This window comes from Aptenodytes patagonicus, chromosome 15, assembly GCF_965638725.1.
Source record: "Aptenodytes patagonicus chromosome 15, bAptPat1.pri.cur, whole genome shotgun sequence".
Lineage (NCBI taxonomy): Eukaryota > Metazoa > Chordata > Aves > Sphenisciformes > Spheniscidae > Aptenodytes > Aptenodytes patagonicus.
The window spans coordinates 11,935,587-11,955,970 of NC_134963.1; the positions used below are offsets into that span (position 1 = coordinate 11,935,587).

At 46.1% G+C, this 20,384-nt stretch overlaps 1 protein-coding gene across 3 annotated transcripts in view; it reads right to left on the reverse strand.

Moving 5' to 3' along the window:
- BCR (BCR activator of RhoGEF and GTPase) overlaps positions 1 to 20,384 on the reverse strand; it is a 107,097-nt gene that overhangs the window by 19,162 nt on the left and 67,551 nt on the right. For all 3 annotated transcript variants that reach the window (XR_012996561.1, XR_012996560.1, XM_076353111.1), the window contains exons 6-16: positions 20,213 to 20,273; positions 19,238 to 19,290; positions 18,749 to 18,889; positions 9,247 to 9,368; positions 7,849 to 8,017; positions 6,329 to 6,448; positions 5,315 to 5,390; positions 4,607 to 4,711; positions 3,714 to 3,788; positions 2,416 to 2,513; positions 1,612 to 1,743 (exon numbers count right to left, since the gene is read on the reverse strand). Coding sequence is in view for 1 of the 3 variants with exons in the window: in XM_076353111.1 (XP_076209226.1) it covers positions 1,612 to 1,743; positions 2,416 to 2,513; positions 3,714 to 3,788; positions 4,607 to 4,711; positions 5,315 to 5,390; positions 6,329 to 6,448; positions 7,849 to 8,017; positions 9,247 to 9,368; positions 18,749 to 18,889; positions 19,238 to 19,290; positions 20,213 to 20,273 (1,152 nt within the window). In the remaining 2 variants the exon portion in view is untranslated. The remainder of the gene's footprint in view (positions 1 to 1,611; positions 1,744 to 2,415; positions 2,514 to 3,713; positions 3,789 to 4,606; positions 4,712 to 5,314; positions 5,391 to 6,328; positions 6,449 to 7,848; positions 8,018 to 9,246; positions 9,369 to 18,748; positions 18,890 to 19,237; positions 19,291 to 20,212; positions 20,274 to 20,384) is intronic.

A 20,384-nucleotide genomic window follows, 5' to 3' on the forward strand; every position in this document is an offset into this window, starting at 1 on the left:
TTATTTATATTCCCCCCCCCATTTAGGTTTCTCTAAAAGAATCAAGAAGCAATTAATATTCAAGTGTCGCCAAATAATATTTTTACTTATCAACTTAAGTATAAAATGTTCTAACAGAATGTACAAGTGCTGTGCATAAAAATGCCCACTCTTGTGGAAAAAAAATTTGTTGAAAATGAAAAGATTTTATTCGTTTTTTAATCATTCTATGCAAAATATTTGAAGAATTTAGAGGGTCAGTGATTTCAGGGTTCTCCAATGAGCACACAAATCTCCACGGCATTTCAGGGCTGAAAACTTGCTCTTTTGTAGTTGCTCAGCTCCGCGGAAAATAAGCCTTTGTTAGCAAAAGGACATACAGATTTCTGGTTAGCCTGAGAGATATACATAGGAGGCACCCTGTACTAGCATTTATTGATTTGTACACAAGTTTTCTTTCAAACACCCACCATGCATTTGGCAACAAAAGCTTTCCCTGAAAATGGCATGGCAGCCTCAGGGCTGCAAGAAGGGAGGGAAAGGAACAGGCCTAATGAAACTCATTTAGACAATGAACCCTTCTAGAGTAAAGGTGAGATATGATCCTGCAGGCCACCCTCAATCAGAGCTGTTTCTGAAATCCCACGAATAGCCTTGGCCTGTGTGACCATCACTCAAATGTTGGAGAAAGCTGTCATCCATGGAGCGATGAAGAGTCAAGCACAAATGGAGGAGAACTGGTGGCATTTTTCAGTGTGCCAGAAAGAAAAAGGTACCTGGGCAGGGTCTCTGCTCTATACAACAGCCAGCGCAACACAAAGAATGTGTTCTCAGGGCAAGCATTTAAACACCCTCCTAAAGCTGTGGACAGATAGTGCAACAAACTGGAAGAAGAGGAGGAACATATGCTCTCTATGTCATCCTCCACTGAGTGGCCTGATTTCTCCTGCATGGAGCTTTAGTGCTTTATCACACAGCAGCTCCCTGAGAGCAGCATCCGTTTGCAATCACCTCATCACCTCCCCTATTGCATTACAAATTTGCCACATAGACAAAGTGTCCCATGCTGATTCTCAGCAGTGGAAATCTCTCTCAGATGCAGCCTGTTGTCATGGACACTACACTCCGGACAATGTTTAATGGCAGTTATCAGGACAATAAGCCTGTCCTCCAAGGCCTTGCTATCACATCAATTAACTTCCAGCACATACAGAAGGCAGTATTTCTTCCACGTGATTTACAGAGGGGATAGTATATTCATTGCTTCCTCTTTTGTCACAAATGGAGCATCCTCAACAGTGCCCAGGGCTCAGTGACGGTGCAGTTCCTATGTACTGTGCTGGAAGTTTTGAAGTTAACAAATTAACGAATCAGAGATCAAAACGTAAATTTTCATGAAAAAGTATCTATTCCATAAGAGTACTGAAGCAGGCATAGGGGACGAGGCAAGAGGGAAAAAGCTGCTGACTTCCTGCCTGTGAATCACGCTGTATCCCTCACTATCTGGAGGAAAATCTCTAATGCTGAGACAACCAGAAAGCAGAAAAAACCCTCCCTGGTGCACTCCAGGATTCAAAAGTCCTGTTATGTTTTGCAGTAAGGGTAGCAGGAATGAGTTAAGCACAGTCTTACCTGGATCTGTCCTTTCCCCATTATGCGATCTGTGCTCTCTCCATCCTCTTTGGTGAGCTTGGTTTTGTTGTAGCACTTTTCATAGCACAGAATCCGCAGAGTTTGTGAGCCTTCCAGCTCAATCTCAAACTCCTGCAGGGCACCAGGAAAGGAAAGAGTAATGAATACATCACAGCAGGACACTAGTCTCTTAATAATCAGCATAGTCTCCTTGAAACTCATCAGGAGGGACCACTTAAGGACTGACCAAAACCTCCTCCCTAATGAAGTTGGTCTAGAAAGCAAACTGAAATTATATTTTGTATATATATGGTGGTCAAATCAGAGACTAAGATGGTTGACTCCTTAGTCAGGTTTCACTGAGTTTCAGGAAAGCATCATTCAAAGAAACAAACTCGCCCACCTTCCTTGTATTTAATTTTGCTCCCCAGCAGGCTTGAGTTGGCTGTAAGCAGGCAAAGTGTCTATAGCTAATTCTTCCCCCTCACAAGTAAACAAAACCACCTCCTCCTTCAACATATTTTCACTTCTGTCTTTAAAAAAGTAATCAAACATGCATCTGTTTAAATGATGAACAAGACTTATTTGTACCAAAATGTTTGTTTAACTATAGCTAACCCAAGAGAAAATCTTCTGCAAGCCCTGACAGCCAAATGAACCTGGCATAAAAGTGTTTTCTGAGAGGCAGTATATGCGGCACAAGTGCTGAGCATGCAGCAAGATCTTCCACTTGCGGGTTTTCTGCCCATCATACGTTGATGTTTGGCACATGGAATGAGTCACATAAAGAAAAATCCAACCTACCTCATTCCAGTTGGGCTCCGTGGTGTCTCTGTAAACTCTAGTTTTAGCCTTGTTCACGAAATACCCAAAAGAATCCACCTCTAATGTGCAGTACAAATCTGAGGGGGGGAGACAGGGACAGAAACTTTTTAAAAATTTCTAGAATCTCCTAACTTGCATTGATCACTTTCAGAGTGCGTCTTCATTTGCATCTTCTCTGTATTTGTACCAGTAACATTATCCAGCACAAATCTCATCATCTGGACCACAGAGTTGCCTTTTACAGCTGAAGTACCAGCACAGCTGTATAAACGACCTCAGCACAGACAAGCCCTTCACCTCTATCAAGAGTCAGGTGTATGCTATTATCCAATATTTCCCAAATCAATCCACAATCAGCAGAAGGTGTACACCAATGAGAAATGAAACTTCCTCAGGTAGATATTGGACCCCATCAACACATCAGAACCGATTCCACTGAGAACAGGATCAGTATATATCCCTCAGAGAGTAGGTTAGGGGCCAGCCATCAAAACTCATTATCTTCACAAAGTGGTTAATTATGTGGTATCTGGTGTTTCTGAAGAGCTAGTAATGAGCTGTAGACATTGCCCCTATTTGTAAATTACGTTGTAAGTGATGTCAGCCAGCATTGGGGAAGTCAGTGGTTCAGCAGGAGGAGGGCTGACAGAAAGCATGTACACATCCAGTTCACTCCTTTCCTCCTGAGACTGCGCACGCAGCTTAGACAAGAACAGGATCCCCAGCCACATGGCTAGGTAAGCTTTGCCGCTTTTCCTAGATTATCCTCATCAATGGCTGAGAAGCATGTTTATTTCTACAGATGTCCTCTTCCCTCTATTTTTTCCACCTTTTTCGATCCTTCTGTCAAATCACTCCCCTGAATTTTAACACCTCTTTCTTCACACTAAAAATTCTGGATATCAGAGAATGCTTCCCATTCTTTCGTTGCAAAACAAAATACAGTTGAAAGAATTCAGGATGAGGGCTGACTTGTATCTAAAACTGTTGGGTAATTAGCAAACGCTGCTTAAAAAAAATACCAACAGACTAGGCCTAAAAAATAATGCTGCATGCTTGATCCTTATCTTTCTGAGAGTTAATAGTAGCATTAAAAAATTGCATTCCCCTAAATTTACACCAATGCCCCGATTTCACTTCCAGTTCCCCAAATCACCTCTCCTCCTCACCATCATCCCAGATGCTGCAATCCTAAATCAGTCCATGCTCAGCTGTCACAGCACCTGCATTATCTAACCCCTACCAATACCTCTGTGTATTACAGAGCTGCAACTCACTTGAACTTTGCTTGAATCCTGTGGCAGAGTGGACAATGACATTCAGGAATCCATAGAGACCTGGGGATTCATCATCTGTACAAAAAACCCAATGAATTTTGTTATGTTCACAGAGGAGACGAGTGAAAGACAGAGTGATGAGACTGATATTACGCAGGTTAATGAGCAGAGGGTAAACTATCCCTAAAAAGGATAGCAGGAGCATGTAATCTAGCCATTTCAGCAAAAGAAGAGACTGTTCCAGGTTCAGTGTCGGTTTCACCTGTAATACCTTCTGGCAACGGGTGGCTTTTACAATGACATTTCTAGGGTCAGCAAGACAGCATGGAAGAAATTCAAAGGAGCAAGAGTAAAATATAGAGGCTAAGTCTATACTAGCAGATTAAACAGTAATTTAGGATGGTCTCCGACACAATTTTGGCCAACTAATGTTCTTCCAAAGGATTCCCAGGCATAGTTCAAAGTTGTCCCAGGCTAGGACTCCAACAGGCACTCCAATCCCTAGCATGATGGCTGCAGGTAAAGACCATTTAATAGTCAATGGATATATTCTGAAGGATGTCCAGGAATATTTTACTAATTTAGATGCAGTCATATAATTTGGAGCTTGTATTTTTATTGTTGCAGCAAGTAACATTGGGATGACAGATTGTTCTTGTTCCTGCTGCTCTCTTTTTGTACACTATCATCTACTTCAACTAAACTGCACAAGTTGGGTACATATGGTCTCAGCTTTTGCTTTAAAGGAACTCTCAGTTTGTAACTCATCACCAGGTTGAAGCCTGTAGCAAAAAGAAACAGTAAGAGCAGTTCTAGGGGAAACGAACAAAGGCAGGCACAGGCAGGTTTTCACTGCAGCTGCACCATGTGAAAGCATAAACCAAAGGTCTCACCTTCCTTATTGATAGTGAGAGGAATGTTGTGGACTGTCTGAAGCTTCACACAGGAGTTTGTCAGCATCTGGAGCTCCACCGACGTGAGTGAGAAGCTTTTAAAGCCTGCCAAGAAGATTCAAAGAGGGAGGAATTAAAATTCAAAGCAGAGGCTAGATGCATGCTCCCTCATTCTGGTCATACATAGGACCATTGCTCCCTGGGCAATGCTCAGCAACAGTACCATGGTGCTCAGGTCTGTACTGCTGCTGCAGCCCAGTTCTATTGAGGGCATATTTAGTTGCTCTTTGGAGTAAAAAGTCTCAGGATGGTTCACAGGAAACAAGGGGGGCTCTTATTTTCGTGCAAAGCCAAAAAACACCCATGCCAAAAAAGTAAGTAAGTTTCTTTGGACTGGAGCCAGGTAAAAGGGTGCAGCTGTTCCCTCTACCTGGAACTGCACAGAGCTCTCATCTCTAGGGTAAACGGGAGAATCTCTCCACAGACTTACTAAGTGCTCTCCCTACACATTCCCTACATGTTACTGCAAGCAAAAGTCCCCCAGACAGGCTCAGATGTGCAGAGACAGAAGACATCCATGTTGTGCTGTGGATTTCAATGCACATCTCTCTTTTCGCCTGGAACCCTGCCCCACACCTCATCCTCTGGAATCCTGCTCTCTAATAAGATCACAGTATTTGTACCAATGCCCAGCTGAGGGACACTCACATTTCTTCTGCTGCTCCCGGATGTTCTCCCTCCACTCTGCCCTTTCATAGTCCGATGAAATGAGGAACGTGTAACTCTACCCAGGAAAACAGAAGAAAATAGGGTATGCATTAGTCTGACCGACTCCTGAGAACAGGCCTGTCCCACCCTCCTCCAGTGGAAATTATTGGATACACTGTCCTTCTAGTACTGCTGCCAGTTGCCCTACATCACAGCTTTGTCAGTGACAGGCAGGACTCTGGCAATGCGCCCTCTCAGCAATGTGCCAGCGGTACCAACATGGACTCCTGCAGTCAGAGCTTTCATAGAGCTTCACCCTGCAAACAGCAGCTGCGTCCCTGGCAGCATGAGGTCCCATGGCAGCTCTGTGCTATTCCTCATAACAGTTGCACCAGGAAACCCAAAAGCCTCTACCACAGGCCTAGACACTGATGCAAGCTGAGGAAGCAGTGACCAGCTTGTGAATTTTCACTGAGTAGTAACAGGATCTTGTAAGAATCCTTTACCATGTGTGTGGAAAGGCCGCAGTGACAAGTTACAGCACTGCCAGAGCAAGGGATACCTCTGGCACATTGAGCATCCCACAGCGCTAAAGGAGATTATTCACAACCATTCAGCATCCTTGGTGCCAAGCGCAGCATACAGTCCTGAGGAGACAGCCCTGAGTGTGCTAAGCCTTGAATTTGAAAGGAATTCTAGAAGGCAGCTGCTGCAGAGCTTTATCTTAGGTGAAGAGAGCCATTCCTGTTGCTCTGCCAGGGCAGGTGCTGAGGTAGTGGACTAATTTCTAATGTTACTTTTTAAATGCCAAAGTTGCATACAAATTAATCATAGCCTTACAAGATGTCATCATAACCGTTGGTGTAGCAAGGGTTAGGTGTCTGCTGCTTCGAAAGTGCCTTCAGGCCAGACAACAGAGGGCATGAAGACCACTTTGTACAACAGCATATACAAACACACACCCACCCTTGACCTCTGTCTTGTACACTGAGGGAGACCAGAAGAGTCACTCACCTTGCCATTGCGATTGTGTACCCGGAAGGCCATGTTGGGAGACATCAGCAGTAGAAGGGATTCCTGCTCTGAGAGCTTCTTTTTCAACCGCTCAATGACCTTGCTGCCTTTATTGGCCCTCTGAAGAGTGGGGGAGAGAGGGAGACAGAGGACACGTATCATTCTCTGACGTCTGCTCCCATTTACACTGACAGACATTTTAAGACCCACAGTCCCTTCCCTCTGTGAGCAGCCAAACGGCCCCAGGCAGGAGAAATGCTGTCAACAGGATCCACAGGGCTCCCAGTGGCTCAGGAAAATGTTACCTGCAGTATCTCTACACTCAGACTTGGCTCTGTTCCCCAATTCCAGCTGCCCCAGACGGAGGTGCAGAGGTGCGTGGCCACTGTCCCAGCTATAGCCTTTACTTTCTGTTCCAGAGGCTGCAGCAGCATCACGTCACTGGGCAGCCATAGCACTGCCAGGTCCTCCACAAGCATCCTTAACTAAGGAGACTGTAATGAACTTCTCTAGAAGCTGCCCAGAACTCTGTTGCCAAAATTCTCTCCCACCCACCAATCCATTTTCAACAGAGGTCAGCTAAAACCAAGGTTTTTCTGGGATAAAACCCAGAAAGTCCCAAACCCAGCCATGTATATTGTTTGGCACTAATGCACCGAAGCACGTATCTTAGACACCTGCACCTTGTAAGAGGCTTCCACACAGTGTTCCTCCTAATATCTTACTTTTTCCAGGAAGCCCTCTCTGAAAGCCAGCCAGGACAGAGAGGCAGAAGCATGTTCTTTTGAAGTGCGGGGGATAGTCTTCTCATGGTACAAGCAATATTATTCATATCCTGTTCTAAACACCAGCAGGCTTTCAGTTTTCAAACTCTTATTTCTCTTTTGGGTTCCAGGAAGGTTTGGAGTCTAACACCTCTGAGAAAACATGTCTTGCAAGCAAAGAGAAGCCTGGGCCAGAGACACCATATCTGTGTCAGACTGTCCAGTCAGCATAAGTGGTGTTCTTCATATGTGCTGGTGCTTTGACACGGGTAAAGTCAGAAAAAGCTTCAAAAGCATAACTGAGCCTGCAAAAATTCAGAAGTACATGACTTCTGACCAAAATCACTTGCAGGATCATACTTTAACAGCCAGAAATTGGCATGCCACACTCCTAGTCCTTCTCATGTCCACAGCATAAGAGCCCTGCCCTCCACATGGATGTTCAGGGATAGCAGTCACAGGCAGTCCCATGCAAATAGAGGAGCTACTGGGTACAACTACAGGATCTTTTTGTTTCTGCCTCCTCACAGGACACCATCATTCAAGCCATGCACTAGCATGAGCAACGATGGGCTGCAGAGCATGTAGATATCAGTGATAACAGAGCTCCACCACAAGCCTCTGCTGAACAGTCTGTTTTAGCATGACTCCCCATGCTAAACCATGTGCAGCTCTGGGAATGCTGCTTCTATCAGCACCTCGTCTCAGCAGAGACATTGAGCCTGTACTTAGCATGGAGTGCTCAACCCCTTTTACCTTTTCACGCTGGATGTCATTCTTGATCTGGGATATCTTGATCTTCATGGCATCCAGTTCCTCATCAGGTACCAGTGGGATATTGGGCACTGCCTCAGACTCATCTACCATTTGGAAACTAAGGTCAGTGAGCGGGATGTACCATTTGCAGTCATATTGCTGGCTTTTTCTGAAAGACAGAAGGTCCAAACCTTTTACTATTACCCGTGTCTGGCAACACCCACTCCCCCTTCCCACAAGCCCTTCCCTGCTATAGTGCATAAGATACAGAAATGGGCACAACTTCACTGTGACTCCCATGTGGAAAAAGTCTGGTAAAGGGCTGCTTTCCAGCAAGAAAGCCTAGAAGGGCCAATAGCCAGTACAGCACATAATAAGGCAACTTGTTTTGTTATCTAGTTCTTTTCATCCTAAGAAACCACAACTATCTTTTGCAAACCCTTTCAGTCCTGCGTGTTCTCCCTTTGAAGCCTCTGTAGAGGCAAAGTTCAAAAGCCATGCCATGCCTCTGACCTGGCTGCTACCTATGATCTAAACCCCGGTCTCTCCTGCCTAAGCTAGGAGGGCCAAGTGGGGTGGGTGAGCCAATATGTATAAACCTCTGTGTAATCCAACCAGAAGAAAGAAACTACCGCTCGTAACTGCCATTCTCCAGTGATTTCACCAGGATAACCAGTTCACTTTTTTAATGTTTCATGTGATTTATTCCCTCTCCACCTCTACTGCCAGGAACATCCACTCTTGGGAATGTCCCACTCTTTTGAAGGTTCATTCCTCACAAGCATGTGCTTCAAAAGGGGCAGGGACAACTTTTTGCTTGAGGAAGGCAAGAAGATGAGAGGAATCTCCCTGAGCAGAACATTTACCAAATGAAGAGAAGCCCTGTTTCAGGCAGGTATGTCGGTAAAGGTTCCTCCCCCCTCATTTGTGAAAAATGTCAACAAAACTGTTTGTATAGCTGCACTTTGGGGTTGACACAGTCTGTTTATTGTACCTTTTCCATTTTTCTGCAGAACTATTAACTGACTGTAGCTGCAAGGCCAAAATTAATAACCTTAGTAACAAAAGAAAGTAAAGAATGTCACCTATTAAAAGAAAGGGGAAGTGGAAAAATGAATGGCATTTGTCCAGAATACCAGCAGCTACAGCACATCTTATTTTCCTAGGAAGGCTCGGGGCAGGGGCAGGAGGAATTAACCTTTCCTGAGGGAACAGGACTTGGCCAAGGTCTCTTATAATAGACAGTACTACCTTGGTGATCATTCCTTGTCTAACTGCATCTTGTGGATTATGGTTACCCAGGTCTGGAGTATGCATATTCAACTAAAATTGCTGGCTAAACCCAGGATTCTGCTGAAGCTAAGGTGCAAAGCACGTAGTCCAGAAGGAAAACCTCACCCTCCAATCTGCTTCTTGAGCTTGGCACACAGGAACAGATCAGTAAAAAGAAAGACATGACGTAGCTTGCGAGCCCCCTCAACCAGCTCCACCATGAAACTGTCCTTCAGCAACTGCCGGTGCTGGTGAGAAAACAGAAAAAATGTTTTAGTTAGTGCAATATGAGCCCCAGATTTGGCACTGGGGCACCACATTCCTTAGACACGACTCCTACCAGAGCCAATTCAGTAAATTGGTCTAATTCAGAAAAAAGGCTATTAAATGTTCCTTGCTGTAAGCTCTGCTCCCTGCTGCTGCCCTCTGTCCCAGAGGCAGAAATGGCCATGCATCTCCTTTATTATTTGGTTCTGTGTCAGACTTCAGGCTTGTCTCCATCACCTGTTCCTGAGCCCAAGTGTAATTTATTGTGAGTCATTAACAAGCTTCTGCATACCCAAGGGCCAGAATCACTGACAGCACACCATCCCCTCACAAACCAGCAGAGAGCAGCAAACACCACTTTTCTCAGGAGTCACCCAGCCACTGAATTCAGCTTCAGCTACTTCACCAGGGAGAAAGAGGAGCGAACACCTCCATGAACACCTCCACTCACAACAGTAGTTTGTCAACATTAACAGCTGAATGCCATTGCTGCTTCTTTATTACAAGTGCTGTTAAGGGATAATTCCTGAACAAAATTTGTGTCTAGCAAACTTCTCAGTAGTCCCTTATCAGCCTGTGTTTAAATAGGGCCATTTGGATATGCCCCCACCCCATGCCTATTTAAATCTCTTTTATACCTCATATAAACATTCCCCAAACCTAGAAGATGCAAAGAAACTGCACAACCCTGATGCCTTTATTCCCGTTTCTAGTTCCAGGGAGCCCTGCTCTGCGCTCAGGCCTTCTGCTCTGATGTCAGGATCAAGAGGACTCTGAGTGCACATCTGGAATAGATATCTCCCACTGATTTTCAAACAGAAGTCAGGGGTATTCAACTTTGGGCAAATTTTATTCCCACCAATATGTATAACTGTCAGCATTGCCTTGCTTCACAGCCAGTACAAGCAGGAACCAGCAGCTTCTCCACACAGGTATGCTAAGGTACTTTTTCCTGACCCGTACTATTTCCTTGCTATTCCAGCTAAGAGGATGCTCCCCTGACACCAATGAGCGACACACTACACATACCATATGTGCTTAGACAGCACCATGGCTGGGGATAGGCGAGATCTGCTAACACTGTCCAGTCCTAACCAACACCTCGCCCTGCTGTCTCACTGTCGGCCTTCTCCAGGCCCATGCTTGGGACTTGTCAGTACGACTCACTCCTGATCTGCAGTATCTCTGTGATCCCCATGCTGGGAAACGTGTACACGAAAACTCTCCATTTCCACGAGGCAGCTGTGCTCAGCTATGCAGCAGTATGCAACAGGAAAGCAGTTAACCTGAGCAAGGTCAGGACATCCAAACCAGAATTGATGCCTCAGTTTCTCAGGTTATGCCCCATGGGTTTTGTTTGCTGCATGACTTAACAAGCCCTGAACAGATTTACTGCAGAGGGTGTGGGACTGCAAACCCCCACACTGCCCCTCCTTCCACCTACCATTCTTCCCATCTTGGCTCTCCAAAAGAAAACAAACCACATCAGTCCTGAGCCCAGCAGGCATCATGGCAAGGAACACAAGGCAGAGAAATGCCCTTGCAGACCTAATTCGTGTTTCCACACTCTGTCCTACGGCACCCTAGACTTCCTGACACAGACTAAGAGTCTGCATTTTCCTGTCTGCTGCTGCATTAGCACCACAGCTAGCTGTTAAACCACACATAGGAGTGTCAGCATCTCACCTTGGTGCTGCCTTCCATTACACAAAGGTCCTAGAAATCTGTGAGCAGCAGCAAAAGCTGCATCTTTCCCATAGTGCCAGGAAGCAAGGCTGCTCCCTAGCAGACTGCTGCACCATCTCTGGGCAGGAGTCTGTGGAGATCTGGTATCCAGCAGTGATTCAGGCTCAGAAAGGCCTGTACATATGTTAATGTTTATTTTTAGGTGGGCGTGATCCTCCTGGCTTCTCCTCAGTGGTTTTGGAGAGAACGCCTGCCTGCATTAATGTCTCTGCTGCTGATGCACACTTGTGCATGCCTCCCCCTCCTGCCTGGCGAACAAACCCAAGGTAGGAAACTAGAAACATTGAGCTTTAAAAATAAATACATAAAAATGAGGAGGTATGTTGTCAGTAGCAAAAACACTCTCCACAGCTGCAAAGAATTTCATTTGGGAGCAATACTGAAGCAGGGAAAGATATTTTCTGAGCAAGCCAAAACCCTGATCTCAGGTTTCTAGATCTGATGCATATTAATTATGCTACAAATCAGCTCAGCTCCTCTGGGGCAATGAGAATAGCTGCTTGTTGGCAGCTCAACCTCTGCTCATTGTTCATAGGTGTAAAGATGTTCTCACAGCTCACTCATCTCTGCTACCCAGCAGGATGTGGCACTGTCCCTTCCTGACCTGGCCTTCTGTCCCCCTCTGCCAGACACTGGCAGCGTGTGAGATCAACCAAGACGCCAGCCCAGCTCCCTGCCAAGAGTTCCTAGCTGAAAAATACCCCAGGCTAGTCCAGAGCACAGACTCAGCACCCCATCCTGGGAAGACATCTCTGGTGGCAGAGACAGACCCACAACATGGCCAGCAATGTGTTTCTTCACATGCAATGGAGGGCACAGGCCCATGAGAGCTGTTGGAGGACTGTGAAGGACTACTAGAATGTCCTGAGTACAAAATACCCTGACTGACATGAGACAGGGCTACCATGAGGCAGCAAAAAGTCTTTGGCAGCATGATCTCCCAGAAAGAGAGCTGGATAGGAAGAAGACAAGGCTGTATTTCCTAAGCTTGACTGGAACAGAAGTAAAGAGGTGAAAGGGATGTATTCCAGTCAGCCACTCAGAGGAAAACACTCAGCTTCCCAGACCTTTCATACTTCATATGTTCTCGCTCACGAGCTAGTTGGGAAGGTCTCCCTTCAGCAAGCAGCAGGGATAAACTGCCACAAAAGCAATCAAGTATCTGGGGAGGAGAGGACAGGAGAAAACATTTGTGGATCAAGTTAGGAAATCTCTCCTCACAAGGGTGTGGAGCTTGATATTAGATCTAACTACCAGCTTCTCTTGGAAAACAGGACTTTAGTTAGGGCTGGACGCAACAGGCATGCCCCAGGCTGCTCAGCATCAGTGGAGCAGAGGAGGAGCGCTTCCAGCAAAGGGCCACATCCTTTGTTGCAAGTGATTCATCTTGCTGGGAGGGTTCAGCAGGTCAGAGGTAAACAATAAAAGGATTTCCCAACTGGCTTACCAGATCCCTGCCAAACCCCACAGTGAGTGAGCACAGGGCACCTTCCTGGACCTCCTGACATGAGTCAGCCCATCCTGCCCCACGCTGGGGGAGCCAGCAACCCCCTCAGACAGGACTTGTGCCGGTCAGATGCCTGTGCAACCTCAGGTCCACGGGCCTTCTCTAGCAGTTTGGGAACCAAAGCCCACTTTGGTCAACTCCCCCCACCCAGGGCCAGCAACAGCTATTCCTTTGGTGGCCTCCTGTTAAACAAGATCTCCTGAAACATGAGGTCTTTTGGCTGGGTGATCCTGCTGTACATGACATACAATAGCCTACATGTGGGAAACCATCTCTCTACCTTGTTTCCAAAGTTACTCTGCTAAGGTTAACAAAGGTGCTAAAGGTTTCCTAAAATACCCTGAAATGACATATAGACTACAGAAACACCACATAAACATCCAAGAAAACATAAGTTTAGGATCAGAGTGGCAGTACAGTGGCAGTGACCCCCTTTCTTCTACAGACAGCCCCAAGACTGTCAGGTGTCCAGCACAGGAGCTCAGCTCAGCTCATAGAAAGATGTTCCAGGAGGCCTGGGGCAAAACTTCTACTTTGTATCACAATGGAGTGAATTAGGATCATCTTTAATCTCTCAAACAGGGCCTGGGCTGACTGTTACCTTCAGTGGCTCTTGCAAAGCTCCTGTACTGGTGCAATGTAAGTCCCAAGTCTCCCTTCTAGGCTCTGCTTTCCTTTGCATGTTTTCATGTGCTTCTTCTCACACCCACCTCAGTGCTTTGGACAAAAGAGCTCTCCCTGTACGTCCTTCAGCGCTTGGATATCCTCTTTGGATTGCCTGTTGCTGTCCTCCTCCTCTTACCTCTATCAGTGAGCATCTCCCCCTCCTCTGCTACCAACCTCACGACTACCTGTATGCTCATCTATTCATCCTACAGTGTTTTTGTGCTGTTTACATATGATAAATCCTGCTGCTGTCACGTACTGTTTAACTCCAGAAAGTGTGGCAGAAGACCAGCTTGTCTAAGACACATTACAAAAAGTGGAATTTAAAAATCTACTCATCCAGAACTACAGCTGTACAAAAGGCTGTCTCCTGACTTGTGTGCCGAGGAAAGAGCTCATCCGATGTGGTGACAGCAGAGGCCTGCAGCATGTGTGGGTGAGAGCCCCAGGAAGGACTGGAACATGTGTGATGCAGGAGGAGGAGAAGGGTAAAAGCGGGAGATGAGTATTGGCATATGTCAGTAAGGAAGAGGTGGTTTGGCTTTCTGCAGAGCGTAGGAAGAAAATGATTCCTTGTGTGTGTGTGCGTGTTGCAAGACCAGCATTGCAGAATAAAGGGATGCTCTGCCTAGGGAGCTAAACCGGCTGCTCTTTGAGCATTTTAATAGCCTTTCTTTTTTCTTTCCAAAGCTCCTGTCACCAGGAGCGCTCTGACTCCAGCTGTAAGACAGTGTGAAGCATCCAAGATCACTTTTGAGTGCTCTATTGCCAACACCTGCCCAGGGCCTCCAGAAGCAGTAGGCACCAGGCCTCAAGCTGTGCGTGGCTGCCTGTGTCTAAGCTTAGCTCCCAACTTTTCACAGGCTTTACTTTGTACTTCTGCTCCCTTGCCAATGTCCTTTGTCCTTTCTCTTCCCTAGCACACTTGGTCTCTACCAAGTTGAACGGGAGCCTAAGGCAATGATACCCAGTCCTTCGACTGCAGTTTAAAACCACATTTAGAAAAATGGTAGAGCAGCTTGCCAAGCAGCCTCTTCTCTCCAGGGCAAGGGAAAAGGTACAGAGTAGCATAAGCTGATCCAATATGTGATCTAGTGGGCTTGATCCCAGAAGGAACTGCCTGTCAGCCCTCTTGTGTCTGGACTGGTGCTGATGAGACCAGACACTAAGCCACTCAGCCAGCAAAGTGACCCAAAACTCAAAAAGGCTTCATTTTTAGGCAGCTCCATTCCTTCATGCTGCTGTGGGATCACACAAATATCAGTGTGAACACTTCAGAGAGGGTGGGACTGCACAGCCAGGGGCAAGGCAGAATGGCAGCCACCACTACTCAGGTTGGTCTGAACTGCCCTGAAAGAACATCCTGCAAAGAGCATTAGACGAGCAGCAGTCAAGAAAGGAACCATCATCTCCCAAATGAACTCTACAATTTTTTGCAGTTTCATTAATTCCTGCTTTACAAGAATGAGCTGAATTAGCTGGAAACACAAGCCTTTACTTCTGGCAGGGAAAGACAACACAAGCTCTACAGTCATTTGCATCCAGGATTAGTTGAAAAAAAAAAAACAAACCCATGCAGTCCATATAGCTGCTCTGTTAATAACACTAGAAAGGTTATTACTCCCTTCCTTCTGGCACATAATAGTGGCACATCCTTCACCTCAAAGCATTCATTTTCCTGCTTCCCCAAGGGACCATCCCCTGTAGAACCTTAAACAGGTTCCCTATTTAAGCAAAGTGGATAGTGGTGAAGAATGATCAGCAGTGAGCAAGTAAGATGCCTGCTCCATGGTCCTAAGGGGTGGAAGATTCTCTACCACTCACATTCAGAGTCAGAAGGTACAGTGCTACTCAGACCCCCTTTCCCTCCATGCCTTTGTTTGGTTATTTAGAGGATTGGCAAAGTGGATACTGGCAGATAATCCATCAAAAAAAAAGTAAAAAAGTAAAATTACAAAAGTAGAAAGATGGCAAGAAAAGAAGGGAGCAAGAGAATGTAGCAGATCAGGCTGAATGGAAACAGACCCAAAAGCCCAGATAAGCTGTCGCAGTTTAACCCCAGCTGGCAACCAAGCACCACCCAGCTGCTCGCTCACTCCCCCCTGGTGGGATGGGGGAGAGAATCAGAAGGGTAAAAGTGAGAAAAACTCATGGGTTAAGATAAAGACAGCTTAATAGGTAAAGCAAAAGCCGCACACGGAAGCAAAACAAAACAAGGAATTCATCCACTACTGCCCATCGGCAGGCAGGTGTTCAGCCATCTCCAGGAAAGCAGGGCTCCATCACGCGTCACGGTGACTTGGGAAGACAAACACCATCGCTCTGAACGTCCCCCCCTTCCTTCTTCTTTCCCCAGCTTTATATGCTGAGCATGACGCCATACGGTGTGGAACATCCCTTGGGTCAGTTGGGGTCAGCTGTCCCAGCCATGTCCCCTCCCAGCTTCTCGTGCACCCCCAGCCTGCTCGCTGGTGGGAAGCAGAAAAGGCCTTGACTCTGTGTAAGCACTGCTCAGCAGTAACGAAAACATCCCTGTGTTATCAACACTGTTTCCAGCACAAATCCAAAACATAGCCCCATACTAGCTACTGTGAAGAAAATTAACTCTATCCCAGCCAAAACCAGCACATAAGCCCTCCTGGCTCCCCTGTGTGGCCAGGCTGGGTCTGGTGCTTTCCTGGCTCCTCCGTAACGCAACCCTCAAACCACAAAGCAGAGAAGACTAGCTACAGTCAGCCTGGCAGGCAGCAAGGAGCAAACTATGTGTTCGTAGGCTTAACCCACCAATATTGCCTTCCCTGTTGTAGCCCTTTCTGTCCCTCTGGTGAATGGTTTTACTCCCTTTGTTCCCATCTCCTTGCACTACCTGAAATACTCATTCAGGCCAGCAAATTAAACCAGGTCCACACGTCAGAAGACTTTCAGTTTATATGCATATGTCTAGAATTAGAAAAAAGCCTACTGAGCCAAGCAGAACAGGGGGCTGGTGTGCAGGAAGAACACCTGACAGCAGGCAGGTCAGACAGTCGGTGCTCCCGGAGCAGGGAATCACCTTTTTCAAAAGGGAGGAATACTGTGCTGATGAGCCTGTACTCTCTCCTGACCTGTACTCCTCTCCTTAGCAGCCTGTCACTAGGGAGATTAACAACTGGCTGCTTTCCCCAGTTCAAAGCAATCCTGAAAAAAAGAGCTAGAGCAAGAGGCTGGCAAAGGAGATTTGACTCCTCCCCACAATGCACTCAAAGGGGAAAAATATTCCACATAAAAGGCAAGGACTGGGGAAAAAAGATAACTGGAGATCAGCACCTAAGCAATACATGAGGGGAAAGGGCTGTTTTCCCTCCTTCCTTTCCACCAAGGAAATTTCAATGGGAGGAAGACAAATAATGAAAAAAGCCATCAAAGCAAGTTGGTGATTCATTAAAATAAAAAATGCATTATGCATTGAGAGCAGTCAATTAGGAGATGCAAACTGCACACTGTCCTGTCACCCTAGGGGAAGCACAAGCAAGGCGAGTGGGAGGAAAGGATAAGTAGAAGAGGAAAGATTTACAGGCATAAACAAAACCCAGCTATGACCCCAAGCTGAGTAGCTTATAGGAAGGAGCAGTCATCACTAACTCACATGGAGTAGCTGGAAGCAGATTTGTGTCTCTGGATTACTATGCAGAGACTGAACATACCTACTCTCTAGACACAGAGTGGTGTCAACTGGGGCATTATTGCTTTGAAAAAAGTAGGATATTGCTGCCAAATGACTGAAGAAGGTATCCACCATCAAATTCCCAGAGTGGAAGGCAAACTCTAGGAAGCATCAGAAGCAAGTCCTTTTCTTTCCTGGGCTCAGTGCAAGCTGTGTGCAGGGAGGGAGAGCACAGAGGGTTCCCAGTCCCCTCCAGCACACCTACAGCCCTCTCCTTGGGCACGTCCCCTTCTTTCCCTCCCCACATCATACATGGAGTCACTGCAGGACCAATAAGAGTGTGAACAGGCCTGCTGAGCCCAATCCTGACAAACCTCACCTTCCTGCTTTCTAAGATCTGACAAATACACCACTCCAAAAAGAGATCAGGATGATCCTCCTGAGCCTGCCCCTCTGCCTGGGCTCTGGCACCTCATTAGGATTCTGCATGACACTTTTCAAAGGCTGCATCCCTCATTGAGATGCTGACAGACAACTGAAGAACACAAAGTGCTCCCTCCCCTGCGAGGGGGCATTCTAGTCTGCGATTTCTGCTACGACTCAATCAGCATCCACTTTAATGAGGCCATCTACTATCGCTGAGGCCCTGGTGACTGATGTCTGAGCTTCTACCTCAGCCTCCAATTGCTCAGCCCCTCCTCTTCTTCTCTCAGCTGCAGACTTCCTCAAGTTGACAAAATGAGACAATAAGCAAGACTTGAAGGACAAAGTGCACCAAATTCCCAGTACTGCAGCTTCTAGCAAATCTCTGTCAGCTGAAAATCAGTTTAACAGCTAAAAGCAAGCATGTTTAGCTGACAGGATTTGGGAATACATCATGAAGGTTCATGGTATCTTAACAATCTCCTGGGCTTTGTAAGAGATGTTTTTGCACAGGGTAATTTGGGTCACTTTTGATCAGCCAGTGTCTCTGGCATGCTGCCACAATTCCTCTTACACATATACTATCTGAGCTGCACCTCTCTTTTGTCCAATCTCCTACATCCTTCTCTCTCCTAATACTTCTGTCAGTCCTGGCCTTTCCTCATCAGGAAGGACTGAATTGCTTTCTAATGAAATTACGAGGCAGATGAATCAAGCCCATTGAGGCATGCAGGCCTTTACTGATGTGTAGCTTTATGCCCTCCTTGCACAACATTGCATGCAGATAAAGGAACTGCACATCTTAGAACTTTCTGGGTGTAGTCCAGCTCCTAGCAGAGCTGAGAAGAGCTATATTACACCCTTAGGAGTCAATCACCTCCCTTAGCTTTCCCAACTCATTCCATTTGTTTTGCTTCCTAGTCCCATTTACAACATTCTTCTTTAGAAATGAGGATGCAAAAAATGAGTTTTATGGCGAGAATGAAGATTCTGGAAAACAGTTTTTCCTAATCTTTTATGATTTCTGATGTTTTCTCACCTTTTTCTCCTCCCAGGCTTCCTGTTTGGTTTCAGTTTGCAGGTAAAATACAAACCCATTTAGTGCATAGCAATGTGCATCATAGAAATTATGTATGACAAATTATTATAACAATGCTAAGGACAAAACTCTAATCATACTTTTCCTTTGGGTTTCCAAACTGTTTTCCAAACAGAAAACAGAGAGGAGCTGTACCACATCCTTTAGAGACAAGGACACTGCATAAACTGTATCTTAGCAACAAATGAATTAATAGCATAACTTCCTAGTCCGCTCTCCAGAAAAGGCACAACCAGAATTTAGAAACTGAGAAAATAACGAAAGCAGGAAGACTCACCTCCCCCTTCTTTACAGTCATGGACTGCCGACGAGGAGTGATCTCCTCGTTGATGCTGGAGAGGAAGTTCTGCGAGATCCGCAGAGCATCCTGCAGGAGTGGATGATCAGGGTGGCTCACTGGAGTGTGCTTGAGCAAATCCTGACACCAGGAACACAAACAAAGACAGAACCATGAGCCGCACTGGAAAGCGGAAGGGTCTGAAGGCCCCTAACTAGAGCTGTAGGACAAGATGCTCCAGCTTCTTCTTACAGATTAGAGCAAGGCTTTATCTCTAGAGGAAGAGGATAATACTCTGCACTTCTTGGTAACACCACTGAAGAGGTAGCAGGGTCCACCTATGGACTCCCTCCCTTTAGTATAAAGGGAAGAGGCTCTTATGCAGCATGACAGGTTTATTTTTGCAGTCCTGCAGCTCCATAGAAAATTTGAAGGGCGAAGAAAATAGAAAGGGGCCTAAAGTTCGAAAACTACCCTTCAGATACTTACATGCAGGACAAGTGTGCTGCGAGTCACTCGATCCACTGGCTTGTATAATAGAGCTGTGAAAAAAAAGCAGCAGGAACGTAAGGAAAAGGTACCTAAACACAGCCACTACAGAGCAACTTGTCCAATGCAACTGAATTGTACAGGCACAGGTTTATTAACTAATGAGCTACTGGAAAATTTCCTTCTCTAAGGTTGATGTGCTGCACAGCCAATAAAACACACATGAACACACAGAGGAAATAAACATGCTCCACAGCAAACAGACGCCCACCTGTGAGCACGCCCTGCCAGACAGTGGATGAGGAGCACACAAGGTAGTACAGAACAACTGCACACAGCATGGCACACTTCTGACAATTCCCTGGCAACCTGCCTGGTCCCACAGGTCAGAATTGGGCCTTGCACTCTTAAAGTTGCCAAGGAGGTCCCTGAAAGGTTGGCAGTGCATTCCTCCTTCTGGAGTTCAGCATGACATGTTGAGTGCTTCCAAATCCTGATAATAGGCCAAAACAGGAAGGGGATTGGCTTTTGTATTAGTGAGTATGGAAGCTTCTTATAACATGGGTTGTCTTCTACTTATGTGCACAGAGACAAGCACCATGGAACCTGATCTTGACCAGGCTCTCTAGATGCTACCATAGAGCAAACCCCATATAACAATAACTGCTAGGATTGCGTTTCTGCTATCACTGGGTAGCAGATGTTCTTTTAAAATCACAGCAGTCCTTTGGTTGGCCTGGTTTTGCCCAAAGGGACTGATGAGGTTTTAAGCTGGGCAGGGTCTTCCCCATGCATGCATGCAGCTTACTATGCACGAGCTCTGCTACTTAGCAAAAGGGAACTGATTTCCCAGGTAGAGCCAGCAGAGACTCCATAACCTTCCAGCATTTAAAAAGAAAAAGGGAGAGTGGAGGTTTGGCAACAGCCTCCACACAGTCCTGACAAACCACAGTCTCCTCTGCATGGATCACTCACTTTCCAAGGAATTTTTCGTCGTCTGATCTTTAGATTCCTTTGTGCTTCTAGCCTTTAGATTCTAAAAGAAAAAGAAAACCCACGTAGCAGATGGTCAATCACCTTGAAATATCACATGGGAATGTAAGAGACTATCTGCTCCTCCAAGGGAGGGCCTAAGTGTGAATGGAGG